This window comes from Silene latifolia, chromosome 5 (genome assembly GCF_048544455.1).
Source record: "Silene latifolia isolate original U9 population chromosome 5, ASM4854445v1, whole genome shotgun sequence".
NCBI classification, from domain to species: Eukaryota; Viridiplantae; Streptophyta; class Magnoliopsida; order Caryophyllales; family Caryophyllaceae; genus Silene; species Silene latifolia.
Window position 1 is genome coordinate 77,690,263 of NC_133530.1, and position 26,011 is coordinate 77,716,273.

General features: G+C 33.6%; 1 protein-coding gene across 1 annotated transcript; it reads right to left on the reverse strand.

Moving 5' to 3' along the window:
• On the reverse strand, positions 1–12,372 carry LOC141655580 (uncharacterized). The gene is made up of 6 exons (XM_074462653.1): positions 12,304–12,372; positions 11,718–11,985; positions 3,233–4,473; positions 874–890; positions 544–766; positions 1–366 (listed from the first exon to the last, which is right to left on the reverse strand). The coding sequence occupies exons 1-6, from the start codon at positions 12,370–12,372 to the stop codon at positions 1–3; spliced, it is 2,184 nt and encodes a 727-aa protein (XP_074318754.1).
• Between the last annotated feature and the right edge of the window lie 13,639 nt (positions 12,373–26,011).

Below are 26,011 nucleotides of genomic sequence, written 5' to 3' on the forward strand. Positions count from 1 at the left end.
CTACACAATTCGACGAGTTCTCATATTCATAAACTCGTGTACAATTTCATCTACCGTTACTTTCAAAAATACATCACGTTCCACAAAAGTAACTAAAATATCATTCAACCATTCATCCCCCATGCTATTACGCAACTTATTTTTAATGAACGTCATAGCCGAAAACGCTCTTTCCACGGTTGCTGTCGCCACGGGAAGAACCAACACAAGCTTCAAAAGCAAGTAGACTTTGAAATGTGTCAAATGCTTCTTCGTCTCGACTAATTTCATGGAGCGCTCATTAAGACTTTTAAGATTCCAAAACCGATCATCACTTTGAACATCATACTTGAATGTATCAAGTTGACATTCAAAAAACAACAAGTCCTGTTCAGAAAATTCAGAAGGATAATATTCGGCGAGTCGAACGAGCTTCTTACTATCAAAGCAAGCAAATCGATCTTGAGGATTAAAGCATGACATACATACAAGTAATTCCTTACTTTTCTCATCAAATCAGTTACCAAATTCATGTAAAATTTCATCGATAAGGTATAAATAAACCTCCGCCTGAAAATGGTGAAGATTTTTCACTTCTCGTCGACCACGTCTATGTCTTCCAGGAATAACATATGAAGCATCCATACAAGGGACCTCAATATTATGCTTAGAGCAAAATTCACTAACTTTTTTCATGTGGCAATCCCATCCATTATCTCTCATATGCTGTAAAGATTTCTTTGTTGCATCCACAAGCCTAATAGCATTCACAATATCTAGTTCTTTCCTTTGTAAAGACAAGTTCAGTTCATTTGTTACGCCAAAAATTTTGACCATGAAATGAGCAACGAAAATAAAATCAAAGCTTCGCAAGGCATATGAAATTGATTATGCCTTGACATTGTCAGCTCCTGTAGAAGACTCTCCAATAACATCAATGACCTCAAGAATAGTTGGGTACAATGTAAGCACACTTAAAATAGTTTTAAAGTGAGAATGCCAACGAGTATCACCAGGTCTACTCAAACCACGCTCTTGATTCAGACCACTTCCAGATTTAATTTCTCCTACTTGTAATTCTTTTAAAACCCGCCTTTCAGCTTGTTTTACTCAAGAATTTCTTTACGTTTAGGTGAGCTTCCAACCAAATTTAACAAATTAGTTAGCGTCTCAAGCAACCAACTACAATCATGATTCTTTTTAGCAACAACAACTACTATTAATTGGAGTTGATGAGCAAAACAATGAACACTATATGTACACTACAAGAAAACACGATAAAAGCGACAGACATACTACAGTCGCCAAATTGGCGACAGGAAAAAAAAAACGGGCGACCACTATCCGTCGCCAATTTGGCGACTATACCTTTTTATCCAAAATCCGTATGAAATCCACGGGCGACGCAATATTATCCAAATTGGCGACCGAAATCGATCGCCAATTTTGGCGACCAAAACCGTCGCCAATTTGGCGACCAAAAACGGTCGCCAACCCTCTGTTTATTTTTTTTCGCCAATTTCTTCACCCCGTCCCCTTCATTCACTTCAATCAACTTAAAAAAAAAAAAACGCCCCAGTTTGTCCGACGATCCGACGCCACCACCAACTACAACCACCGGACGCCACCACTCGCCGCCGCCATCCGCACACTACATCCCTACCGACCCTTTGTTTATAATAAAGGTTTGTTTTCGACTCAAATCGATTTAATTACTTCAATCCTTCATATTTTGTTTAAGTTGTGATGTTTATTTAGTATCTAGTTGTAATTTATACATTAGTGATGCTTATTATTGTATGTAGTTGTAATTTAATTAGCATTTTTGTTAATTAATTTGAGTTAGGGTTAGAAATTAGCATTTTTGACAACTTGTATAATTAACCAAATTAATTAAGTTAGAATGATTTAATTAGCATTTTTGTTAATTAATTAGCATTTTTCTTGAATAGAATGAGCATGATGTATAAATTTGTTAAATTAGTAATGTCATTTGATTAGGGAATTGTATAAATTTGCCTTATAATTTTGACAACTTGTTTAATGACCTAGTACCCGTTCAAGAATTACTCATTAGGAGCAATTCTTGAATAGTCCCCATTTTGGGATTTGTCTTTGTAACGTTTCAAGTCACTTAGGTAGTAAACACATAGTTGTGATTTTATTAATGAGAAAAGAATTTGGTTGCAAATTTCTCCAATGTTCTCTGAATACATATGTGGAATATGTATCTTTTCCACATTGTGTATTTGGAGAACTAAGGGGAATTTCACGAATTTTTTTCTCATTAATAATTCACAAATGTGTGTTTGCTAGTGACTTGAAACGTACATTGATGGGTTTAGGTTGGAGTGATAAGGACCCAATTGAAATCTTGAAATTAGCATAAAATGGAGGATGAGATAACCATTGCTTTTTTTGTTGAAATTAAATATTATTATTTAAAATGGTTAGTTTGCTATATATTGCTTATAGATTAAAATGAAGAGATCTCAACGTATTTGGATGTACGAAGAAAGAGTAGATAAGAAGAAACGTCCTATCGCTAGATTTGTAAAGGGAGTTCGTGGATTTATTGAATTTGCTAGATGTCAAGATTCATATGATTTGGAACAACATAAACTTAGGTGTCCTTGTACTAAATGTAAAAACTTAAAATATTTATTTGACATTGAAGTAGAAGAGCATCTTGTTACAAATGGTTTTTTTCCAAACTACTACAATTGGATCTCCCATGGAGAAAAATATTATCCCGAAGAGCCTCAAATCCAACAAAATGAGAACCCATATAGAGAAATGGTACTTGATGCCTTTCAGTCTAATGATTTCATTAATGACGACCGTGTACCAATGATTGATGAAGAACAACCAAACCCAAGAGCAAAAGCCTTTTATTTTATGGGCATTGGCGACGGAAAACAGTAGTTTTGGCGACCACAATCTGTCGCCAAAATGGCGACCAACAACTGTCGCCAAAATGGCGACCAACATCCGTCGCCTTTTTTAAGAATATGGAGATGACGTGGATTTTAGTAAAGCGACTAATAGCAGTCGCCTTTTTAGCGACTAATGACAGTCGCCAATTTTGGCGGCAATTTGTCGCCCGCTTTAAAAAATTCGATCGCCAAAATTGGCGATTTAACGCTCGTCGCCAAAAGCGACCAAACCCAGCTACGAAGTGCGGGCGACGGGTCTTAGTCGCTTTATTCTTAATGGCGACTGTTCTCAGTCGCCTTATATGGTCGCCAATTACCTTATTTGTTGTAGTGGTAGAAGGAGATTCGTTCAAGATCAAAGTTTTTAGCCCATTTAGTGAACCTTGCATATTGGAAGCACCGTCATAACCTTGACCCCGGAGCCTCGAAAAAGTCAAAGAAAACTTCTTAAATACCTCAGCAATTGCCTTTTTAAGCGTTAAAGAAGTTGTATCACCGACATGTACAATGCTAAAAAATCTCTCCTTTAGCTGTCCTTTCTTATCAACATATCTCAAACAAAGAGCCATCTGTTCTTTATCGGCAATATCACCAGACTCATCAACAAGTATACTAAAAAAATCACCATCAAGTTCTTGAATGATTTTGGAAGTTGTCACCGTTGCACAAGCATTAGCAATTTCTTTTTGAATATCAGAACATGTTAAAATGCAATTTTTAGGAGCTTTGTCTAAGACAACTTTAGCTATTTTTTCATCATGTTCTCCAAGTAATTTCAATAGTGCAATAAAATTTCCCCGATTTAATGAGGAAACTTTTTCATCATGGCCTCGGAAAGATAATCCTTGTAATAAAAGAAATCGTACTGTTTTGACAGAAGCTTCTAAGCGAGTGAGGTAGGCACTTTTAGTTGCCGCAGAATGATTTTCAAGCCTAGAAACAATAGAACTTTTCTGTTTTTTGAAGTTGTCGAGGTCTCTCGTAGCTTTATTATGAGCACTCATATGATTGCCTTCATGAGTATCAAACGCACTAGTTCTACTCCAAGTTCTAAATCCATTATTAACAAATGCATCGCCCCCCACCGCATTTTCTTTCTTAAACAAGTAACAAGCAAAACAGTATGCATCATCTTTTTCTTCGCTATACTCAAGCCAAGACTCGTGATTTTTAAACCATTCAGCCTTAAACCTTCTTGATGACGTTTGGGGAAAATCATGATTTCTAGGTTGGCAAGGGCCTCTACGAATGTATTCTCTTTGTACTATTTCTCTATCGTTAGGATGATAATCGACTATTCTTTTCCTTAATCCAGGGTCTTGGGGAAAAGATAAAATGTCAAATTCAGTTAATCTTACCACACTAGGTTGAGTTGTTGAATTAAAATTACCTCCCTGATCATTTTGAGTTTCTTGATCGCTATTGTTAACTGGCGAAGAAGAACTTAACCCACTTGTCCTTTGGGATGGATTTGAACTTCCTTCCTCATTCAATTTTTGGGACTTTTTCTGGAAAAAACTTGTAATTGCTCCATCTCTTATTCGTTTTGATTTGGTTTCTGTTTAGTCCCACACAAGAGTATAATTAATATATCAAGCAAATAAGAAAAAAATACGAAAACTTGAAATATCCAACACAATTGAATGGCCGCATAAACTCTTTGTCAATATCAAACTTAAATTACCCAAAATCAATGTTTCACATATAAATTACTTTTTATCCAAATAACCAAATTCCGAAAATGAAAGCTTCAAAGACTCATAGTTCACATAAACAAATGACAAAGAAAGCTTGAGAATCGGAATTCTATTTTCTAATCATTCACAAATTCACCATAATAGTTCCAGGTTCAATAAATTAACATCAAAGAGACAAAGACCACTTAAAATTTAAAGAAAAGGAAAAATATTAAATAAAATATTAAATAAAATAAAATAAAAGTACCTGCTTGAGGAGGAGATGATCCGGTACTAGTAGTGGTAGAGATCGGAGTACTTGACATTATGATTACAACTTGAGAATTTTGGGTAGAAAATCGTTTATGTGTAAATTGATTTTTCTAGAGGACATTAATTAAGAACTAATTTGAGTATTTTTTGGTAAATAAAGTATAAAGGGAGTTAGGAATAAAGAATTTTTGGGAATAGAAAGAGTCGATCAAAGAAAGAATAAAGAAGGAATATTAATTATTTTAATATTATATATTTTATTGGGGAGTGTATTTATGGGAAGAGTTGATGTCAGTGCCAACAAAGTCAAGGAGAGCATTTATGGTAAGGCAATTATACACAATTTGGTGTAGCAAAGATTGAATTTTCTAATGGAATTTTTTTTCTTTTGGTGTAGCACTTGCTACACCATAGCAATAGGTAGCCTCGCCCCTGATTGTATATATCCATGTCTTATATCATGGTCACGCACTTACCCCTATGTCCCATATCTTACACTAATGAATCGGTGGCATATTTGATACATGTATTCATAAGCCGCAAAGTCATCTTACCATGTTCATGATTTCAAATATGAGAATCCATCCGTTCCATTGTAAATTTGTTTTGACTAAGTGTGGAAGATAGTGCAAAAATCGGAAGGATTTCACAAAGGTCAAGTGACATTATGCCCTGATGTAAAGATGGAAATTATGAATTACACAAATATATGATTGATATTTTTCGCCATGAAACCAGGAGCGGATCCAGGATTCAAATGTACGGTGGGCTAGAAACTTTACTCATTGATAATTTTTTTTCTTCTAAAATGCTATAGAAGATTTGGAGTTGGTAATTTTACGCGCTTTACCCTAAACGGCTACATTTTAGCGTATTTTTCGTGATACTTGAATTAAAAATATTAAGTTATGAATTATGAAATTTTAGAGATATTATACTACGAATTACTTTAGTATTTGTGCAATAAATAAGTTTATCCCCTCCGCCCAAGTTAATAAAAACCAATGAAAGAGTAAGAGCCAATTATTAGATTACAATTTGATCAAATTGAGTGTGTAAGCAAATTGTCAATAAAAAACATTCCTAAAATATAAAGAAGAACAATTGACTTAGACACCCCAAAATGGTAAACAATGGACCGGGACGGAGGGAGCATAAAACTATTTTGAATCATTTCGCCGATGAACCATTAAAGATATATTATGTCGAGATTGTATTTTATGCATCACTTTTCGTGAAATTTGAGCCAAGTCATATATTTTAGGTACAAAGGCCTCGACAAAGTATAAATATGCACCCCAAAAATAATATTTTATTAGGTAAATATTTGAATATGAGTATGGGACTATGGGTATTGAGATGGACAGTATGCTGTAGGCCTAGGATACAACTAATGGAGTAAGGAATGCGTGTAAAATTAAGTGAGTACAATAAAAATAAAAGAAGTTTACAAATTCTTTTTGCTGGGATTCGAACTCGCGAACAAAAAATCAGCGGACAACTACTCTGGCACTAGACCAAGTGTGGTCTCCTGCTATAATGTTACACGTTGTAATATATAGGATTTTTCTTCAGAAAAGAGGTTGGGCTCAAGCCCATATAGCCTTTCGGCTGGATCCGCCCCTGCATGAAACCAAATGTGTTTGGTGTGCCGGTATGGTGTGGTTACTCACTTATCTCTAAACCATGAGGTCAGAGGTTCGATCCTTTCCATGATAAGGGACCAAACTCTTTAGCCAGCCATTTACCTTTTTGTGAGAGCACCCGATGCGAGGGGATTGTACACTGTTTACGATGGTCACTCCAAGTTACACCAAAAAAAAAATCGCCAAGAAAAATCACTTTAGTAGACACGTTGCAAATCATATAAATTAGTCTTTTGTAAAACTATTTTATATAAATGTTTTCTAAAACGAATCCAATCGTAGAAATCATGATCTTTATTTGTGGGCAAGTAGTGAAGATTTACTTGTGTATTACAAATCTCTAGTTTTTTTTATGAGTTAGTATTGTGTAAGGCGGTTTTAAAGTAATATAGTTATAAAATGAATTCAATTACAATTCTATTAGTGAGTAAAAGTGTTGCTAAAAATCCCGTTTTACGATTAATGAAAAATTCTTATGTCCTCCCGGAGGACTATTAATGTGTCCTCCCTAAACAATAAGAAGTCTTTATCACGATTAATTTGTGTATAACGTCTCCCACAAGTATTTCTGCTTAAAAAAGTAACCTTGAATTAAACGGAAGTCCACAAAATCCTTAGCGACAATATCAGTAATACAATCAACACGTATCCAACCAAACACGATTAGAGTACTCAATCAGACATTATGAGCCATGTGAGCCACCTAGTTCCCATTCCGTCTCAAAAAACTAAAACACAAGTGAATCAAAAGACCTTATAAATGGAGAATGTCCCGCAAAAAATTGTATCCTTCAAATAGGACACCAGCCGCGTAGAGTCCGACTCGAGAATCACATAACCGACACTCATTTGGCATGACATCTCCAAACCAAACAACGTAGCCGTCGCTTCAGCAATTTCCGTAGGCGAACAATGTCGCACCTGAAGAACATCCGACCCACCAACAAAGCCCATATGGTTCAAAAGTAGCTCTCCTATTTCCAATACTTGTATCACCCATCACCACACCATCTACGTTAACTTTCCACACCCACGGATACTCTGCTCAAGACTCGTAAAATTTTAATGATATTTCAGGATGAGGGATCCGTCCTCCTGGTCTCCCGTATGAAGCACTTTATTACGATCGTTCCACATAGCCCAAGCAATCATGACATATCTGCCTGTCACAACCATCTCCTTCATACTTATTCTAAAGCTTCCCCCACACAGTTTCAACATCAATACCCTCCCAAACTGGCTGCACCATTGGGCAATGAAGAATGGCATAACAATCAATACTCTCCCAAACCACTGCCGGATGAGTATTGTATCACCTAATAGCTACTCCGTATTACACTTTCAGCATAAATTTTAACAACAATATGACAGTACCTCTATTTTTCTCTTGGTCATCACATGTGATACTCGTCTTCCTAGATCATTCCTTACATTGGCATAAAATATAAATTTTTCCCTTGGCATGCATTCCCGCTAATAAAGACTTTCACGGCTGCAAATATCCAAACTTGATCAAAATATGGTTGTTAGGGCCTAGGGGAGACCATTTAAAACCAAATGTCTTTGACAATAAAATCATATAGGCAATATGTTACATATAGTATAGTTCATGTTTTATATGCGGACTCTGATACTTTTAGGTACGACAAAACAAAATAAACAAATGCAAAATTTGTGAAAAGATGATTTTCGAAAACTGAACAACCATACATTTAACTGTACCATGAATAAAAGACAACAAATAGTTGATAACAATTTAGGAAACTGAAATCTTAAAGAGATAAAACTTTGCGGGGCATGGTGGTGTCTACTTTAGACTTTGAGAGTCAACTACAATTGGTACAAACTCACTAACAAAGTCCGCTCTATTGTATACTAGTTTGAATGCTCGTGCGTTGCAACGGGGTAATTAACTTATTTATAATGCAAAAAAAAAATTTTATAAGGTTTAATATTTACATAATTACATTATATGTCTTATTACTTGTTTACATATTATTAAAATATCTCTTTCAAAAAAAAATAAAAGATTAATATATACGTGGGTTAACTCTTATTTATAATCATATAATCACCCCACCTTATACTAATCTTTCGATGTGGGACAATTCTGCTATTTATAAGTAATATATTCACAAAACTTGGATTTTTTTCTGATGTGGGACAATTCTACTATTTATACGTAATATATATTCATCAAACCTGCATTGTTTTTCAATGTGGGACAAATAACATATTCAAAATTACACCATCTTTTTTGCACTTAGTTCGACATCCAACCAGATCTCGAATACCGAATACAGACAATTGTTACTCATTATATCTAATAGTTATATTTAAATATATATATATATATAAAAGAGAGTTTTTTCGAGCGATCTGAGAGCGTCCACATCATCAAAAATAAATTTAGGAAAGTATAATTTTTGATGTAAAAAATAAAGTGGAGAATCTTTTAATTATTATAATATGTATATTTCCTAAATTATATTCAAGTGATATTTCCAATTTTATATCAAACTTTTACATTTCATTTGTCGAAAAAAATATGTGGAGTCTATTGATCGAATACGAAAGAGGGGGAGGGGGGTGAATTGAGTATTAAAAAAACGATGACCGCTTTTTCGAAATATATGATATAAATTAATTACTTGATTTTATTGATTCAAATCAACTAATTAAATTATTAACAATAAATGCAAAATCGAAATAACAATAATAAAGAAAGAGAGAAAGAGAGACACACAGGATTTTGAAGTGGTTCAGTTTCACAAGTCGAAACCTACGTCCACTATTCTCGATTAATAATTTTTAGTACCTTTCTCCGGATTACAAAAATTATCAATCCACTCGTATAATCAACTATATGATTATAACTCAGATTGAGTATCGCTAAATACTCTAGGTTGCTCTTACGTTAATAAGAAAAATACAACGACAAATACTAATCTCACGTTATGCGAGTGAGTATACTATCCTTGTGTATTTAGTATCCTATAACGATTTTTCTTCGAGTGATTGACAAAATTGATGCGTAATTTTTGTATAAGCAAATTTGGAAAATAAGAATTAAAGCTCAAATGATTTATCTTAAAATATTTTTCTCTCTTGAGATTTGTAGATGTGTGTGTCAACAATTAATGTTGAATGAATGAGAGTATTTATAGTAGAGTGAATTAGGGTTTGCAATGTTCTGGAATTAGGGCATAGGAATGTTCTGGAAAGATAAATTCCTAACAACTTGATGAACAAGTAAGAAGCAAAAGGAAGGAAGAGTTTGGCCTCCCTAGGGTTTCGGCCTCCTAGGGTTCGGCCCACCTAGGGTTCGGCCACCTAGGGTTTGGCCGGCCTCTAGGGCTCCTTCGGTCCACTTCTTGTTTCTATAGCCCACAACAAATCGAGATAGAATTTAGTTAAAGCCCTAGGTTGCATGACGATATAAATATCGTGTTACAAACCAATAGTTTATTTAACTTAAATTATTATTAATTAATTCCAATTAAAATAAATACTCTCTTATTTTATAAACCATTAAAAATATATTTTCCAAAAATTAACGCATCATTTTTGTCTAGCAATGAAGTTATGGCTATTAGGTCATAACTTCACTAACCTTTAAATCAAACAAAGTAAAACCATTACCGGATGACGACCTATACTAACTAATCTTCAGTAGATCTTCAGTAAACGAATCGTCTCTTGACAAGTCTCTCATCTTGAGTCTCGTGGTTGATTTCCAATCTTGATCTTGCTTGAATGCATCGATCAAATGTATTTGAAGTTGTACCTCCTTGGTCCAAACTTCAAGCTTGCGTCATTGTAATTGTTCCTTTCTAAATTAAAACTTAAGCACACAATTACATGCATATGTTTATATATTAAGTCCACATACAAATCATTACTGTCATTATCAAAACAATTAATTAGGACTAAAGGTCCAACAAATTCCCCCTTTTTGACGATGACAAGTCTCCTATGATTTGTATCTAAGTCTAGTTCCCCCTCAACATAATACTTCCCAAATTATAGAACAGTTGAGCGTAGAAACTAATAATCTCTTCAAAGTTATAACTATAGAACGCCATGAGAGAATTAACTTTGAGACGGTCGCAAATCATAAAAACAATTCCCCCTCTTGGCATCATTGAAAAGATAAGAACAAACATAAAACGACCAGAATAATATATTATGAGACAATAATTAATCATGAAAAACATATTATATTAAACGCAATCTAGTTCTTAATTAGCATAATAATATTATAAACTGAAATCACACAAGGAATAATGCGGAATTGAAAAAGCTAATATCCATAAGAATGGATTTTTATTGTGAGCAAAAGAATTAAAAAGATAAGGCTAGGTTGAATGGATTAGGGCAAGATGGTCAAGGGTAACGTGGGCTCGGCGGGTTGGACCTAGGACGGGTTCGATATTCCAAGTCCTCGAGTCGCGCATGACAATGGTCTAGGAGTGCAGCTTGGGCAGTCAATTGAGTATCAAAGTTACCAATCCTCAAAGTCATAGCTTTAACTGCTTCATAAATAGTTTGCATCTCAGACCTCATCTCCTTCCCAGATTGCAAAAGCTCATCACCAAACTTAACCAAACTAGCCATACCTTCCTTTATTTGAGTAGACTCGGAGTGAGTTCGTACGGCAGCCTTAAAAACGCTGTCGAGTCGTGTATCAAACCGTGACAACACGGTGTTTATACGAGCCGCGCTCACTTCACTCGGTCCACTAGTATCAACTCTCCTTTCCCTTTTAATTAGGTCAAACAATTCTTCTAATTTCTTGTCTTGTTCATTAATCCGTCCAAGAATAGAAGTAAAGTTTGAATCCATCTTTGAATCCAACATATCAAAACTCACATTGCTTTTTCCTCCTTTTTTTCCTTTTTCTCCTTTTGTCTCAAAATCTAATTCGTTGCCATTAATAACGAGCTTCATATAAGATAGATAAAGATCGCTCATCTCGTCATTTGTGATAACTCCATAACTATGCTTCCCAATTACTCCTTTCTTCTCTAAAATTCGTGAGATCCAATTCCCATAAGGCAAACTTAAAGTAGAAGCTAAATCATCCATCTTAGCCGTTACACTAGCTTGTATAATTTTATGAAACACAAGCAAGGGTAGACTAACCTTTTCTCTTTCAAGCCAAGCCTTCATCATAATCATCTCATGTGCCCCGAATTTATCTCTACCTTCTTTTCGAGGGACAATAGTATTCCAAAGAAAGTTCAAAAAGAACCTCAATTTTGGCGACAACTTCGCAGTTAAGATAGTCTCAAACGAAGTTGCATCTTGTTTGAAATACCGTTTCACAATCAACCTCTTTTCGGGTGTCAGACCTCCCCATTCTATGCTTGGATTGATTTCGATTCCTCCTCCAGGAACTCGAGCCAAGTCGCAGAAATCACCAGGTGAGACTTTTATTGAAGTCTCATTAACCACAGCAAACAAATTTCCTTCCTTAAGATGAACAGAAGAATAAAATTGATATACCTCAATAGGAAAGACAGGACCACTTACAGCAACAATATTTTCCTATCCTTGATCCTTAAGAAAATTTCTGAAGAACCCAAGTGCTTTGTATTTCTTTAACCAATCAATCGAATATATTCGTCCTGCGTGAATGCGATATTGAGCAACTTGATTGACATCTCTTCGTTCTACTTGAGTTAATCTAAGATTATTCAGTCCATTGTTGGTGTAATCATCCATATGCTGTGCGTAAAGAACTCGTGAAGAACCATCTTGAAGTATATAATTTTCAGTCTTTGAACTTACCTCAATTTCCGAAACCAACTTTCCCTTACCCTTAAACAATTTCCGTCGCTTCTTGTCGTTGTCGGGCATGTCGGCGGTGGTCCGTGGGGAACGGGGGTTGTCGGCCGGTGAGGTGGAGCGAGTTCTTGGCGGTGATTGGGTTACTTTCTTTCTAATAACAACATGTTTCTTGGATTGAAAACGGGTTGTAGGTTGATTAGTCATTATTAACAATAAAAGATAGTAGCAAAAAGTATTTAGGGTTTAGATGATTTGAATTGATGAGAATTATGGAGAGATTAAAGGGGTATATATAGCATAAGGAATTCGAGTTTAGGTAAGAATAGGATTCCTTAAAGATAGAGAATAATACCAATTTTCTTATTTCTTTAATGCCTTTCCCTTTTTTTCCGGCACTTTCCTTTTTTTTTTTCTCGTGCCTTTTTTTTTTCACGGCACTTTCCTTTTTTTTTTTTTTTCACGGCACCCTTTTTTTTCGTGCTTTTTTTTTTTTTTTTTTTTTTTTTTTGGTATTATCTCCTATTTGATGTAAGATTAGGAAGGAATCTTTTGTATTGGAGTTTAGGCAGGATTTGTGTAGGAATATAATAAGATAGAAATATCTTTATTATATTTAGGCAATTTATTGTAGATTTTGTCGAATTTTTGTAAGGAAATGTGATTATGCAGAATATAAAATATTACCATACACATAAGCAAGATATAACACGTAAAATAAACATTATTTAACATAATTAAACTTGCAACAAAAATATACGGACACAATCGTACAATCTCATCTTCCTAGCCAGTCATTCAGGTTCCCAGACATAATTATGACGGATTTAATTATCACTAATTAAACCAATCTCAAGTCTCAATAACTCAAAGCGTTTTCTAGCTAATGCCTTAGTCAAGATATCAGCCCATTGCCTTTCGGTACTACAAAATTCAAGTGAAATGTTGCCTTTCTCTACATGATCCCGTAGAAAATGGTGTCGAATATCTATATGTTTGGTCCTCGAGTGCTGGGCAGGGTTCTTAGAAATTACTATAGCACTCGTATTGTCACACGTAATAGGCATACGACCTACATTAATACCATAATCACATAGTTGTTGCTTTAACCAAAGTAATTGAGAACATACCAGTCCTGCAGATACTATACATACTCAGCTTCAGCAGTAGACATTGCAACTGAATTTTGCTTCTTTGATCCCCATGTGATAATACAAGGTCCAACAAATGTAGCAAACCCAAAAGTGCTTTTCCTATCTAAAGAACATCCTGCGTAATCTGCATCTGAATATCCTACTAGATCGAAATTACACTCAAGTGGGTACCATAAGTATAAATTAGATGTACCAATTAAATATCTCAAGATACGTTTAACTGCAATCATATGTGACTCTTTAGGACACGATTGATATCGCGCCTGCAACACATACGCTAAACATTATATCGGGACGACTTGCGAGTTAAATATAAAAGTGAACCAATCATACCTCGATATGTAGTCTCATCGACACACTTACCATGTTCATCTATAGTCATCTTCTTTTCAGGTACCATAGGTGTATCGTATGATTTTGCATTTTCCATACCGAATTTTCGAATCAGTTCCTTGATATATTTCTGTTGGTGTATCTTTATACCATCCTTTGTTTGTTGAATTTGTAAGCCTAAAAAGTACTTTAATTCTCCCATCATGCTCATTTCAAACTCAGAAGTCATTAGATCAGAAAAATACTTGCACAATTTTTCATTAGTAGAACCGAATATAATATCGTCTACATAAATTTGCACAACAAGTAGATTCGAACCCTCGGATTTTAGGAACAAGGTTTTATCGACAGATCCTCTTGTAAAATTATTTTGTAACAAAAACTTGGATAATCTGTCATACCATGCCCTTGGAGCTTGTTTCAAACCATATAAGGCTTTGTCAAATTTATAAACGTGGTTTTGAAACTTGCTATCTAAAAATCCGGGAGGTTGTTCTACATAAACTTCTTCCTCCAAATAACCATTAAGAAATGCTGTCTTAACGTCCATTTGGAATAATTTCATTCCTTTATGAGCAGCAAAGGCAATAATGAGGCGAATAGCCTCAAGTCTTGCTACAGGTGCAAAGGTCTCGTCATAGTCGATCCCTTCTTGTTGATTATAGCCTTGGACAACTAGTCGTACCTTGTTTCTTGTAATAAGTCCTGTATCGTCCAATTTGTTTCTAAACACCCATCTCGTACCAATAACAGTTCGATCACTAGGTCGTGGCACCAAGTGCCATACCTTATTGCGTTCGAATTGTTGAAGCTCATCTTGCATAGCAATTATCCAATCAAGTTCCGCAAGAGCTTCTTTAATATTGGTAGGTTCGATGGTTGATAGAAATGAAAAGAACGAGCATAAATTATTCAAGGACCTTCTAGTTTTAATGCCTTGCTCTAGATTCCCTAGTTTTTTGTCCAAAGGGTGGGAGCTTTGATGTTTCCACTTTTTGAGAACTCTAGGCTCATTATCATTTGATGGACTAGCATCATCTGCAGACGGAGAATCATGATTTATTCCCCCTGAGTTGGACTCGGGATTCTCTTCAGAAGTATCACTAACTTCATTAGAAATATCATGATTTGGATCGGAAGTTACAACATCATTAGGTATAACTTCAAGATCTTTTTCTTTATCTAAGGAAGGGTCAATAGTATCATTAACTATGGACTCATCACTTCTCTTAGGATCGTTTGCAGAATTCTCTAGTTCATCATTGATACCTTGAATATCTTCTTCTTCATTTAAGGGCTCATTTCTTGCTAGAAAGAAATCGGGCTCATCTGGATCCTCTTCTTCCTGTTCAACTTTATCAAACACATTATCTTCGTCAAAGCGAACATGAACACTTTCTTCTATGCGCAAGGTTCTTTTATTGAACACTTTGTAAGCTTTACTATGATCCGAATATCCCAGAAAAACAGCTTCATCACTTCGGGGGTCAAATTTTCCTAAATTTTCTTTTCCATTATTGTGAACAAAGCATTTGCTCCCGAAGCAACGGAGATGTGATATATTGGGTTTTATCCCTCTTAAAAGTTCATAGGGAGTCTTTTTCAAAATAGGTCGGATCATAGCTCTATTATGCACATAGCATGCGGTACTAACAGCTTCTGCCCAAAAGCTTCTAGGAAGGCCACTACACAAAAGCATAGTACGAGCCATATCCTCTAGGGTTCGATTTATACGTTCCACGACACCATTTTATTGTGGGGTACGTGGTGCGGAGAAGTTATGCCCCACACCATGTTCCCTACAAAATTCTATAAATAATTGATTATCAAATTCCGTGCCGTGATCCGTCCGAATCGAAACAAGCTTATTATCATATCTATTTTGGGCAAGCTTCATTAATACCACAAATTCATCGAAAGTTTCATCTTTAGAGGAAAGAAAGATTGGCCAGACATACCTTGAGTAATCATCGACTAGAACAAATACATACTTTGATCCACCACGGCTTCTAACTCTCATAGGTCCACATAAATCCATGTGTACTATCTCAAGTGGTCGTTTAGTGCTAACTATTCTCTTAGGTTTAAAAGAGGATCTAACATGTTTGCAGCGGGCACATGAGTCACACATTGTCTCTTGCTCGAATTTAATTGAGGGCAAGCCTTCAACTAAATCCATGGACTTAAGTTTCTTTAAAATAGTTGGACTAATGTGTGCAAACCTCTTGTGCTACAAGCAAGACTCATCTGAGGTTGTTTTCATACACGTAAAGGAATTTGTATTGACAACATTTAAGTCAATCATATATACATTCCTCATACGGTGACCCGCAAGTAAAACATTACTAGTACCTTCAATTATGATACGACAAACATCGGCATGAAAAACAACTCTGTTTCCTTTGTCACATAATTGAGAAATACTAAGTAAATTATGTTTAAGACCACTTACCAGATATACTTTATCGATTGAATGAGAGGTTGAAATTCCAATTTTTCCTACTCCAATAATCGTACCCTTCTTGTTATCTCCAAAGGTAACCTTGCCACCAAAGAAGGGCTCTAGTGAAAGAAAAAGATTTATGTCTCCTGTCATGTGTCTCGAGCATCCACTGTCGAGATACCATAGATTATTTTCTTTCACTTCTACCTGCAAATGAATCAAATACAACTTTTAGGTACCCAAGCTAAGTTGGGTCCTTTATGGTTAGTAATTCTATATATTTGATCCTTTCTAACCCATACTTGTCTTATTATTCTTTTGGCTTTAACATTGGGTTTTCTTGGTCTTTGTCTAACAAACGGAACATGAGGTACTCTAGGTTTTGTTCTATCGAAAGTAGCTTTAGGTCTAGTACCTTCATGAGACGCTCTAGGTTTAGAGTTATGAACTTTAGGCTTGAATGTATGCTTTTGATTCTCATTCATTTTGTTTGATTTTGAAGGAACAGATGAGTAATCAAAAGCCATATCATAAGTCCATCTAAACTCATTATTGCGTTCTTCATTGTCGTTAGGTTCATCTATAGTGGAGACATCATCTTCCACTATGAAATCACAAGTCTTAACAGTTTCAACATTCTTTTTCTTATCCCAAGCAAGTTTGACACAATTGACTTGTATATGTCCAGTAGAGCCACAATAATTGCAAATCAAGTATTCTGGAAGATTAACGTATTTTCTTTTTCTGAAATCATTTTCAGAAGAATTGGATTTGCATTTATCATGGTCTCTACGGCTATAGCATTCATGACCAAGTCCCATCTTCATGTTATTGTCAGATTGTTTAGTAAGGAAGTTTAGAACCTTTGTGCTTCCTTCCCATTTATCATGAACTTTTCGAGCATGTAAAAGTAATTCTTTCAAGGACTCAATTTCTTTTTCACATTTTGAATGATCTACACTTGAATCCTTGGAAGAGTTACCTTTCTCAAAGTCTTCACGAAATTTATCAAAACGTTCATTCAAGACACGTTTCTCATTTTCATGTTGTTCCTTAAGTTTGAACATACTATCACTAGCTTCTTCCAATTGCTTAGAGAGAAATACAATTTCTCTCTTTTGTTCGGAAACCACACTATCTTTGCCATTAAGCTCATCTTTTAAAATCTCATTGACTTTCTTCAACTCAGAAGTTATAGCATCACTAGCTGTAACTTTAGCTTGAAGATGCTTAATGTTGAGTTTAAGCTCTGAAGTTATGGCATCACTAGCCGTAACTTTAGCTTGAAGATTCTTAATGTTAAGTTTAAGCTCTGAAGTTATGGCATCACTAGCCTTAACTTTAGATTCAAGAGCGTTCTTCTTAGCATTCGTCATGTCTGAAGTTATAGCTGGAGTAGCCATAACTTTAGATTTGAGCTTTTTGGCGTTGGCTTTCAGAAGTTGGTTTTCCTCAGCAATATCTAAAATCTGTTCCTTAAGGTCTCTTAACTCTAGACTTTGTTCATGACAATGATCAAGGGAATGTTCACAACACTTAATTAAATTATCCTTAGAAAGTTTCTTAACACGCTTTTTAAGTTCAAGATAATTTACCTCTTCATCCTCTGAATCTGAATCTGAATTTCCAACAAGACACTTCTCAGCATTTGAAGCATTGCTTTCATTGTCGCTTTCGTAGAATAGGTCAAGGCTGACGCTACTTAGACAGACGTTGGCAGTTTCTTCTTCATCTTCGGATTCGCCATCTTCAGAGTCCAAGTCTCCCCAGCAATATGCCATCATAACTTGCTTGAATTCTCTCTTTGTTTTGTCACGTTGATTTTTGTCTTTAATTTTCTTCCATGTAGGGCAATCTTTGATCATGTGATCATTATCACCACATTTGAAGCATCCACGATTAGAGAAGGACCCTTTTGACTCAAAAGTTTTCTTAGGGGTTTGCTTTGCTTTGTTATTTGTCTTATTTTGATTTTGAAAGAAAGGCTTTTTCCTAAGACGTTTAACAAACAATACAGTTTCATCTTCAACATCTGAAGAGTCATCAACCTTGCTAGACTCAGCTTGTAAGGCCATCTTTTTGCTTGTGCTAACTTCCTCCTCATCCTGATTCAGAGTAATCTCGTGAGCCATTAAGGTTCCGAGTAGCTCCTGATAGGATAATGAAGTTAGGTCCTTACATTCTTCTATGACAGATACTTTATGTCTCCATCTGCGAGACATACTTCTGAGTATTTTTCTAGCAATTTCCTCGGAGTCAAAAGTTCTTCCTAAATTCTTTAGCTCATTGATGATGCTAGAAAAGCGAGAGGACATGCTATCAACTGACTCGTTTTGCTCCATGGCAAACAGCTCGTATTTTCGCATTAGTAATGCCATACGTTGCTTTTTGACAACAGTGGTTCCCTCATAGGCTAATTCTAGACCATCCTATATTTCCTTGGCAGATGAACTGGTTGAGAAACGATCGAATTCAGTGGCAATCATACCGTTTTTAAATAAGCTTATTGCTTTTGAATTCTTCTCAGCCTTTTTATAATCCGCCTCAATATAGTCTTCTTCTTTCTTTTCGACGGTAGTGCCATTACTGGTTGCAAGTAGGATCTTATTCGGACCATTCTTGATAATCAACCAACACTCCCAGTCGTTTCCCTTAATGAAGTGGGTCATCATATTTTTCCATAAACCATAGTTCTTCCCATTGAATATAGGACACTTTAGGTGTTTGGAATCCATTTGATAAAAAATAAATGCAGCGGAAAAGACGATAAATAGACTACAAAAAAAACGATCAACTCTAGCTGTTAGGCTATCAAGAGCACGAGGCTCTGATACCAATTGTGGAGTCTATTGATCGAATACGAAAGAGGGGGGGGGGGGTGAATTGAGTATTAAAAAAACGATGACCGCTTTTTCGAAATATATGATATAAATTAATTACTTGATTTTATTGATTCAAATCAACTAATTAAATTATTAACAATAAATGCAAAATCGAAATAACAATAATAAAGAGAGAGAGAAAGAGAGACACACAGGATTTTGAAGTGGTTCAGTTTCACAAGTCGAAACCTACGTCCACTATTCTCGATTAATAATTTTTAGTACCTTTCTCTGGATTACAAAACTTATCAATCCACTCGTATAATCAACTATATGATTATAACTCAGATTGAGTATCGCTAAATACTCTAGGTTGCTCTTACGTTAATAAGAAAAATACAACGACAAATACTAATCTCACGTTATGCGAGTGAGTATACTATCCTTGTGTATTTAGTATCCTATAACGATTTTTCTTCGAGTGATTGACAAAATTGATGCGTAATTTTTGTATAAGCAAATTTGGAAAATAAGAATTAAAGCTCAAATGATTTTGCTTAAAATATTTTTCTCTCTTGAAATTTGTAGATGTGTGTGTCAACAATTAATGTTGAATGAATGAGAGTATTTATAGTAGAGTGAATTAGGGTTTGGAATGTTCTGGAATTAGGGCATAGGAATGTTCTGGAAAGATAAATTCCTAACAACTTGATGAACAAGTAAGAAGCAAAAGGAAGGAAGAGTTTGGCCTCCCTAGGGTTTCGGCCTCCCTAGGGTTTCGGCCTCCTAGGGTTCGGCCCACCTAGGGTTCGGCCACCTAGGGTTTGGCCGGCCTCTAGGGCTCCTTCGGTCCACTTCTTGTTTCTATAGCCCACAACAAATCGAGATAGAATTTAGTTAAAGCCCTAGGTTGCATGACGATATAAATATCGTGTTACAAACCAATAGTTTATTTAACTTAAATTCTTATTAATTAATTCCAATTAAAATAAATACTCTCTTATTTTATAAACCATTAAAAATATATTTTCCAAAAATTAACGCATCATTTTTGTCTAGCAATGAAGTTATGGCTATTAGGTCATAACTTCACTAACCTTTAAATCAAACAAAGTAAAACCATTACCAGATGACGACCTATACTAACTAATCTTTAGTAGATCTTCAGTAAACGAATCGTCTCTTGACAAGTCTCTCATCTTGAGTCTCGTGGTTGATTTCCAATCTTGATCTTGCTTGAATGCATCGATCAAATGTATTTGAAGTTGTACCTCATTGGTCCAAACTTCAAGCTTGCGTCATTGTAATTGTTCCTTTCTAAATTAAAACTTAAGCACACAATTACACGCATATGTTTATATATTAAGTCCACATACAAATCATTACTGTCATTATCAAAACAATTAATTAGGACTAAAGGTCCAACAAAATATCGCTAAAAAAATTATGAAAATAATATAATTAGCTTTGTGGTAAAAAAATGCTATCATTAGAGTATAAATTTCATATTATTTGCACATATTAAAGATGGTGTACTTCTTAGTATGTAAAATTGTGTACTTTTTAGTATGTTTTCTCCCACATTGGAAAATAAGTAGGCGTGGTGAACATACTACATATAAATAGTAGAATTGTCCCACATTGAAAGATTAGTATAAGGTGGTTGATTCTATAATTATAAATAGGATGCATACTTGGAACTTATGCATCAACCCAAAATCTTTTGAGTTTCTTAAGTATTGTCTTGGAGAGTTCTTAAAAGTTTATATCATTATATTTTCTACCTATAGATTTTATATGTTTCACATTGAAAAATAATGTAGGTATGGTAAATATACTACGTTTAAATAATATAATTAGAATTGTGTTAAAAAAATAATGTAGGTTTGGTAAATATACTACGTTTAAATAATTAATTAAAATTGTGTTAAAAAAATGCTATCATTAGGGTATAAGTTCATATCATTTGCACGTATTTTAATTATGATAAAAAAAACAAAAAAACGTATGAATATTAATAGATGTATTTGCTTATTATTAAATCGGGTTGGATGTCGAATTAGGTTCAAAAAATATGGTGTACTTTTAAATATGTTATTTATTTCACATTGAAAAATAATATACGTGTGATAAATATATACTACGTATAAATAATTGAATTGTCCCACACCATAAGATTATCATAGGTGGGTTGATCCCATGATTATAAATAGGATTTATTCTTGGAACTTAGGTATCACCCAAATATATTGAATCTCTTAAAGTATACTTATTATATAAGAGACTTTAAACATAATCTTGAATTAAATGTTTAATTTTTAAAGTTGCAACATTTTTTTAGGTGGGAGAAAGATCGATAAAATGGTTAATATTATAGCAGAAATTTTTCATGTTACCCTCGAATTTTGTTAGATGACACATAATACCCCTAATTTTAAATTTGTACATATAATACCCTTGTGTTTACTTTTTTTCATAACGTCGTTACTCCTATGAGTAACTAGATGAGTAATTGAGCATGCCATGCTATTTGTGTTTTGTTATCTAGGTATTAAATGTTAGTTTATTAAATAAAATATGGATTTAAGAATTAGATGATGAAATGTTTGTGTAATAGACGATAACAAAAGAAAAAGGCGTCAAAAGTCATAGGAGTAATGACATTATGACGGAAGTTGTCTAATGGTATTCTAGGAAAGAAAAGGTGAACACAGGGGGTACCATTTGTAGAAACTCAAAAATTAGGGGTACCACTTGTAATCTATCAAAGTTCAAGGTTACCATGAGAAATTTCCAATATTATAATGATATAGTTAACTAAATTTTCATTTAAAAGAGAGAGATATCTGTACCAATAAAATAATAAAGGGGGTATTATTTTTTAATTGTTACTCGTATTTTATTGTCACGCCATCAAACTTAACGTCCATTTAACAGCCTTTATATGGGGGTACCATGGGCAAAAAAATGGAACATCAAGGATACTATAGGCAGATTCTTAAAAGTAGGGGCAACATGGAAAATTTGACAAAATTAAGGAGTACCACAAGAAATTTCCATATCTCAATTATGATAAAAAAAAATGAAGAAAAACAACGACAAATATTTATGGAGAGTACTTGATCATATTATTAAATTTAAATATAACTATTAGATATAATGAGTAACAATTAACCGTATTCGGTATTCGGGATCTGTGAATGTCGAACTAAGTGCAAAGAAGATGGTGTAATTCTGAGTATGTTATTTGTCCCACATTGAAAAACAATGCAAGTTTGATGATATACTACGTATAAATGGTAGAATTGTCACACATCAGAAAAATAATCCAAGTTTGGTGAATATATTCATTATAAATAGTAGAATTGTCCCACATCGAAAGATTAGTATAAGGTGGGGGTGATTATATGATTATAAATAAGAGTTAACTCACGTATATATTAATCTTTTATTTTTTTTGAAAGAGATATTTTAATAATATGTAAATAAATCATTAGACATAGAATGTAAACATTAACTTTTGTGTTTTTTTTTGCATTATAAATAAGTTAATTACCCCGTTGCAACGCACGGGCATTCAAACTAGTTTAATAATATGATCAAGTACTCTCCATTAATATTTGTACGTTGTTTTTCTTCAAAAAAAATTTAACTACTTGAGATATGGAAATTTCCCGTGGTACCCCTTAATTTTGTCAGATTTTCCATGTTACCCCTACTTTTAAGAATCTGCCTATGGTACCCTTGAGGTTCCATTTTTTTGCCCATGGTGCCCCCTAATGTAAAGGCTGTTAAATGGACGTTATGTTTGATGTCGTGGCAATAAAATAACAATTAAAAAATAATACCCCATTTATTATTTTATTGGTACGGATATCTCTCTCTTTTAAATGAAAATTTAATTAACTATATCATTATAATATTGGAAATTTCTCATGGTAACCTTGAACTTTGATAGATTACACATGCTACCATGGACGTTTATTTTCTATTTTTTTTTTTACCATAATTAAAATATGTGCAAATGATAGGAACCTATACTCTAATGATAGAATTTTTTTAACACAATTCTAATTATATTATTTAAAAGTAGTATATTTACCACACCTACATTATTTTTCAATATGTGACATATAAAATCTATAGGTAGAAAATATAATGATATAATCTTCTAAGAGCTCTCTAAGACAATACTTAAGAGACTCAAAAGATTTTGGGTTGATGCCTAAGTTCCAAAGATGCCTATTATTTATAATCATAGAATCACCCACCTTATGCTATATTTCGATGTGAGAAAATTCTATTTTTTATATGTAGTATATTTATCACACTTATATTATTTTTCAATGTGAGACATATAACATACTATGAAATACACCATCTTTAATATGTGCAAATTATATGAAATCTATATATACTCTAATGATATCATTTCTTACCATGAATCTAATAATATTATTTTCATAATTTTTTTACTGACATTATTTTGCCAAATGAAATGTAAAAGTTTTTATATAAAAATTAGAAACATCACTTGAATATAAAATAAGAAATACAGAGTATATATTATAATAACTAAAAGATTTTCTAAAGATTAACTTAGGTTAGAAATCATTATTGTAGAGACAGTAATACAAACTCTTTTAAGAGCTCTCTCTGACAATACTTAAGAAAATCAAAAGATTTTAGGTTATGACTTCTATTTATAATCATAAGATGACCCTGTCTTATGGTAATCTTCCGATGTGAGTTAATTCTAATATTTATACATAGTATATTCACCACTTACATTACTTTTCAATGTAGGACAAATAACATACTAAGTACACCATTTTTTATGCACCTACTTTGACATCAACCCGATTTAATAATGAGAAAATACAATACAATCTACACTCTAATGATAACATTTTTTTGTCACAATCTAATTATATAATTTTCATACGATACTTATTTGTCAAATGAAATATAAAGTTTTGATATCAAAATTATAAACATCACTTATATATAATATAGAAAATGTATATATATGGGACAGTTCTATTATTTATACATAATATATTCACCACACCTACATTATTTTTCAATGTAGGACATATAACATACTAAAAAGTACATATCTTTTATATTTATAGAATGGACTTATGGGGTGGGAGGGGACGAGCAGATGCCAGCCTATTGTATTTTGTATACTTTGCTTGCCATAGAATTTTTGTATCTTTAGGTTATTGTATTGCCTCTCCTATATATGTACGTTATTGTTAATTAATGAAATACACACCAATTACACAACTTCTACATATTTAACTAACTCGTGGTCTCGTGGACGGGTTATCTAGCTCACTTCTACACAACTTCTACATATTGTATTACTCGTAATATTTTGTAATAGTTTAATGATGAACAATTGTATGTGCAATTCTAAATAATTAGTATTGCTCCTTATTGTTATAGTGTAATGAGACGATGATTGAATGAAATGTTCTTCTATTTTACCTTAAAATTTTGGGTTCATACTTAAGTTTCAAGGATGCCTCCTATTTATATTTATAGAATCACCTTACCGTATGCTATTATTTCAATGTGAGATACATAATTTAATTATTTAGACGTATTATGTTCATCATGCCTACATTATTTTTCAATATGAAAGATATAACATACCAAGAAATACATGTCTCTTCTTAAAAAAAACCACTATTGTATACATATTATTTTTCTTTGAAGGTAAAACCACTTAATCTCGATCATTAGATAGAAATTTCTACACCGTACATATAACTACTCATTAACGCTCTATTACTGCATTCAGAAGACAACCATTAGTAAATTTTTTATTTTTATTTTTTATATCATATCGTAGATAATGATAGAAAATCTTAAGAGCTCTTTAAAACAATATTTATGAGACTCAAAAAATTTTGGGTGGATACATAAGTTCCAAATATGCCTCCTATTTATAATCATAGGATCACATCAACTTATACTAATCTTTCGATGTGGGACAATTCAACTATTTATATGTAGTATATTCACCACAATTACTTATTTTCCAATGTGGGACAAAACGTACTAAAAAGTACACAATTTTACATATTAAGAAGTACACAATCTTTAATATGTGCAAATAATATGAAATCTATACTCTAATGATAGCATTTTTTTACCACAAAGCTAATTATATTATTTTCATAATTTTTTTAACAATATTTTTTTGCCAAATGAAATGTAAAAGTTTGATATAAAAATTGGAAATATCACTTGAATATAATTTAGGAAATATACATATTATAATAATTAAAAGATTTTACATATTATAAAAATTGGAAATATTACTTGAATATAATTGGAAATATCACTTGAATAAAATTATACTTTCCTAAATTGATTTTGGATGATGTGGACGCTCTAAGATCGCTCGAAAAAACTCTCTTTTATATATATACTAGATTTAATGCCCGTGCGATGCACGGGCCTAAATGTAAAATTCTATAAAGTATGTTCTTACATGTAATTGACCCCTTCCATATTAACACAAACTTACAAAACAATTATTTATGAATCAAGCTTATGCCTCAAGCTAGCCTATCTTATAGTGTAGCGGATCAAATACTCTAACATAAGTTAACCTTAAATCTTGAGCTTGATAATCAAATGTGTTGGTGTGATGGTTGCTCACCTCATCCCTTAACCATGAAGTCTGAATTTCGATCCTGCCCATGTGAATATAGCAAACTCTTTGGCCATTCGTTTACCTCTTCCCGAGAGCATCCGCGGCAAGGGATTATACACTGTTGTCGACGGTAAACAACCCTATTTACACCAAAATAAAAATCTTGAGCTTGATTCAGTACCCGCAAAGTGTCTAACTTCTCGAAGACTTACATGTTACCCGTAACGTTTTAAACGTTTGATACTTTCCCCATTCGGTATTTATAATTATTGAATAATAAAGTTTT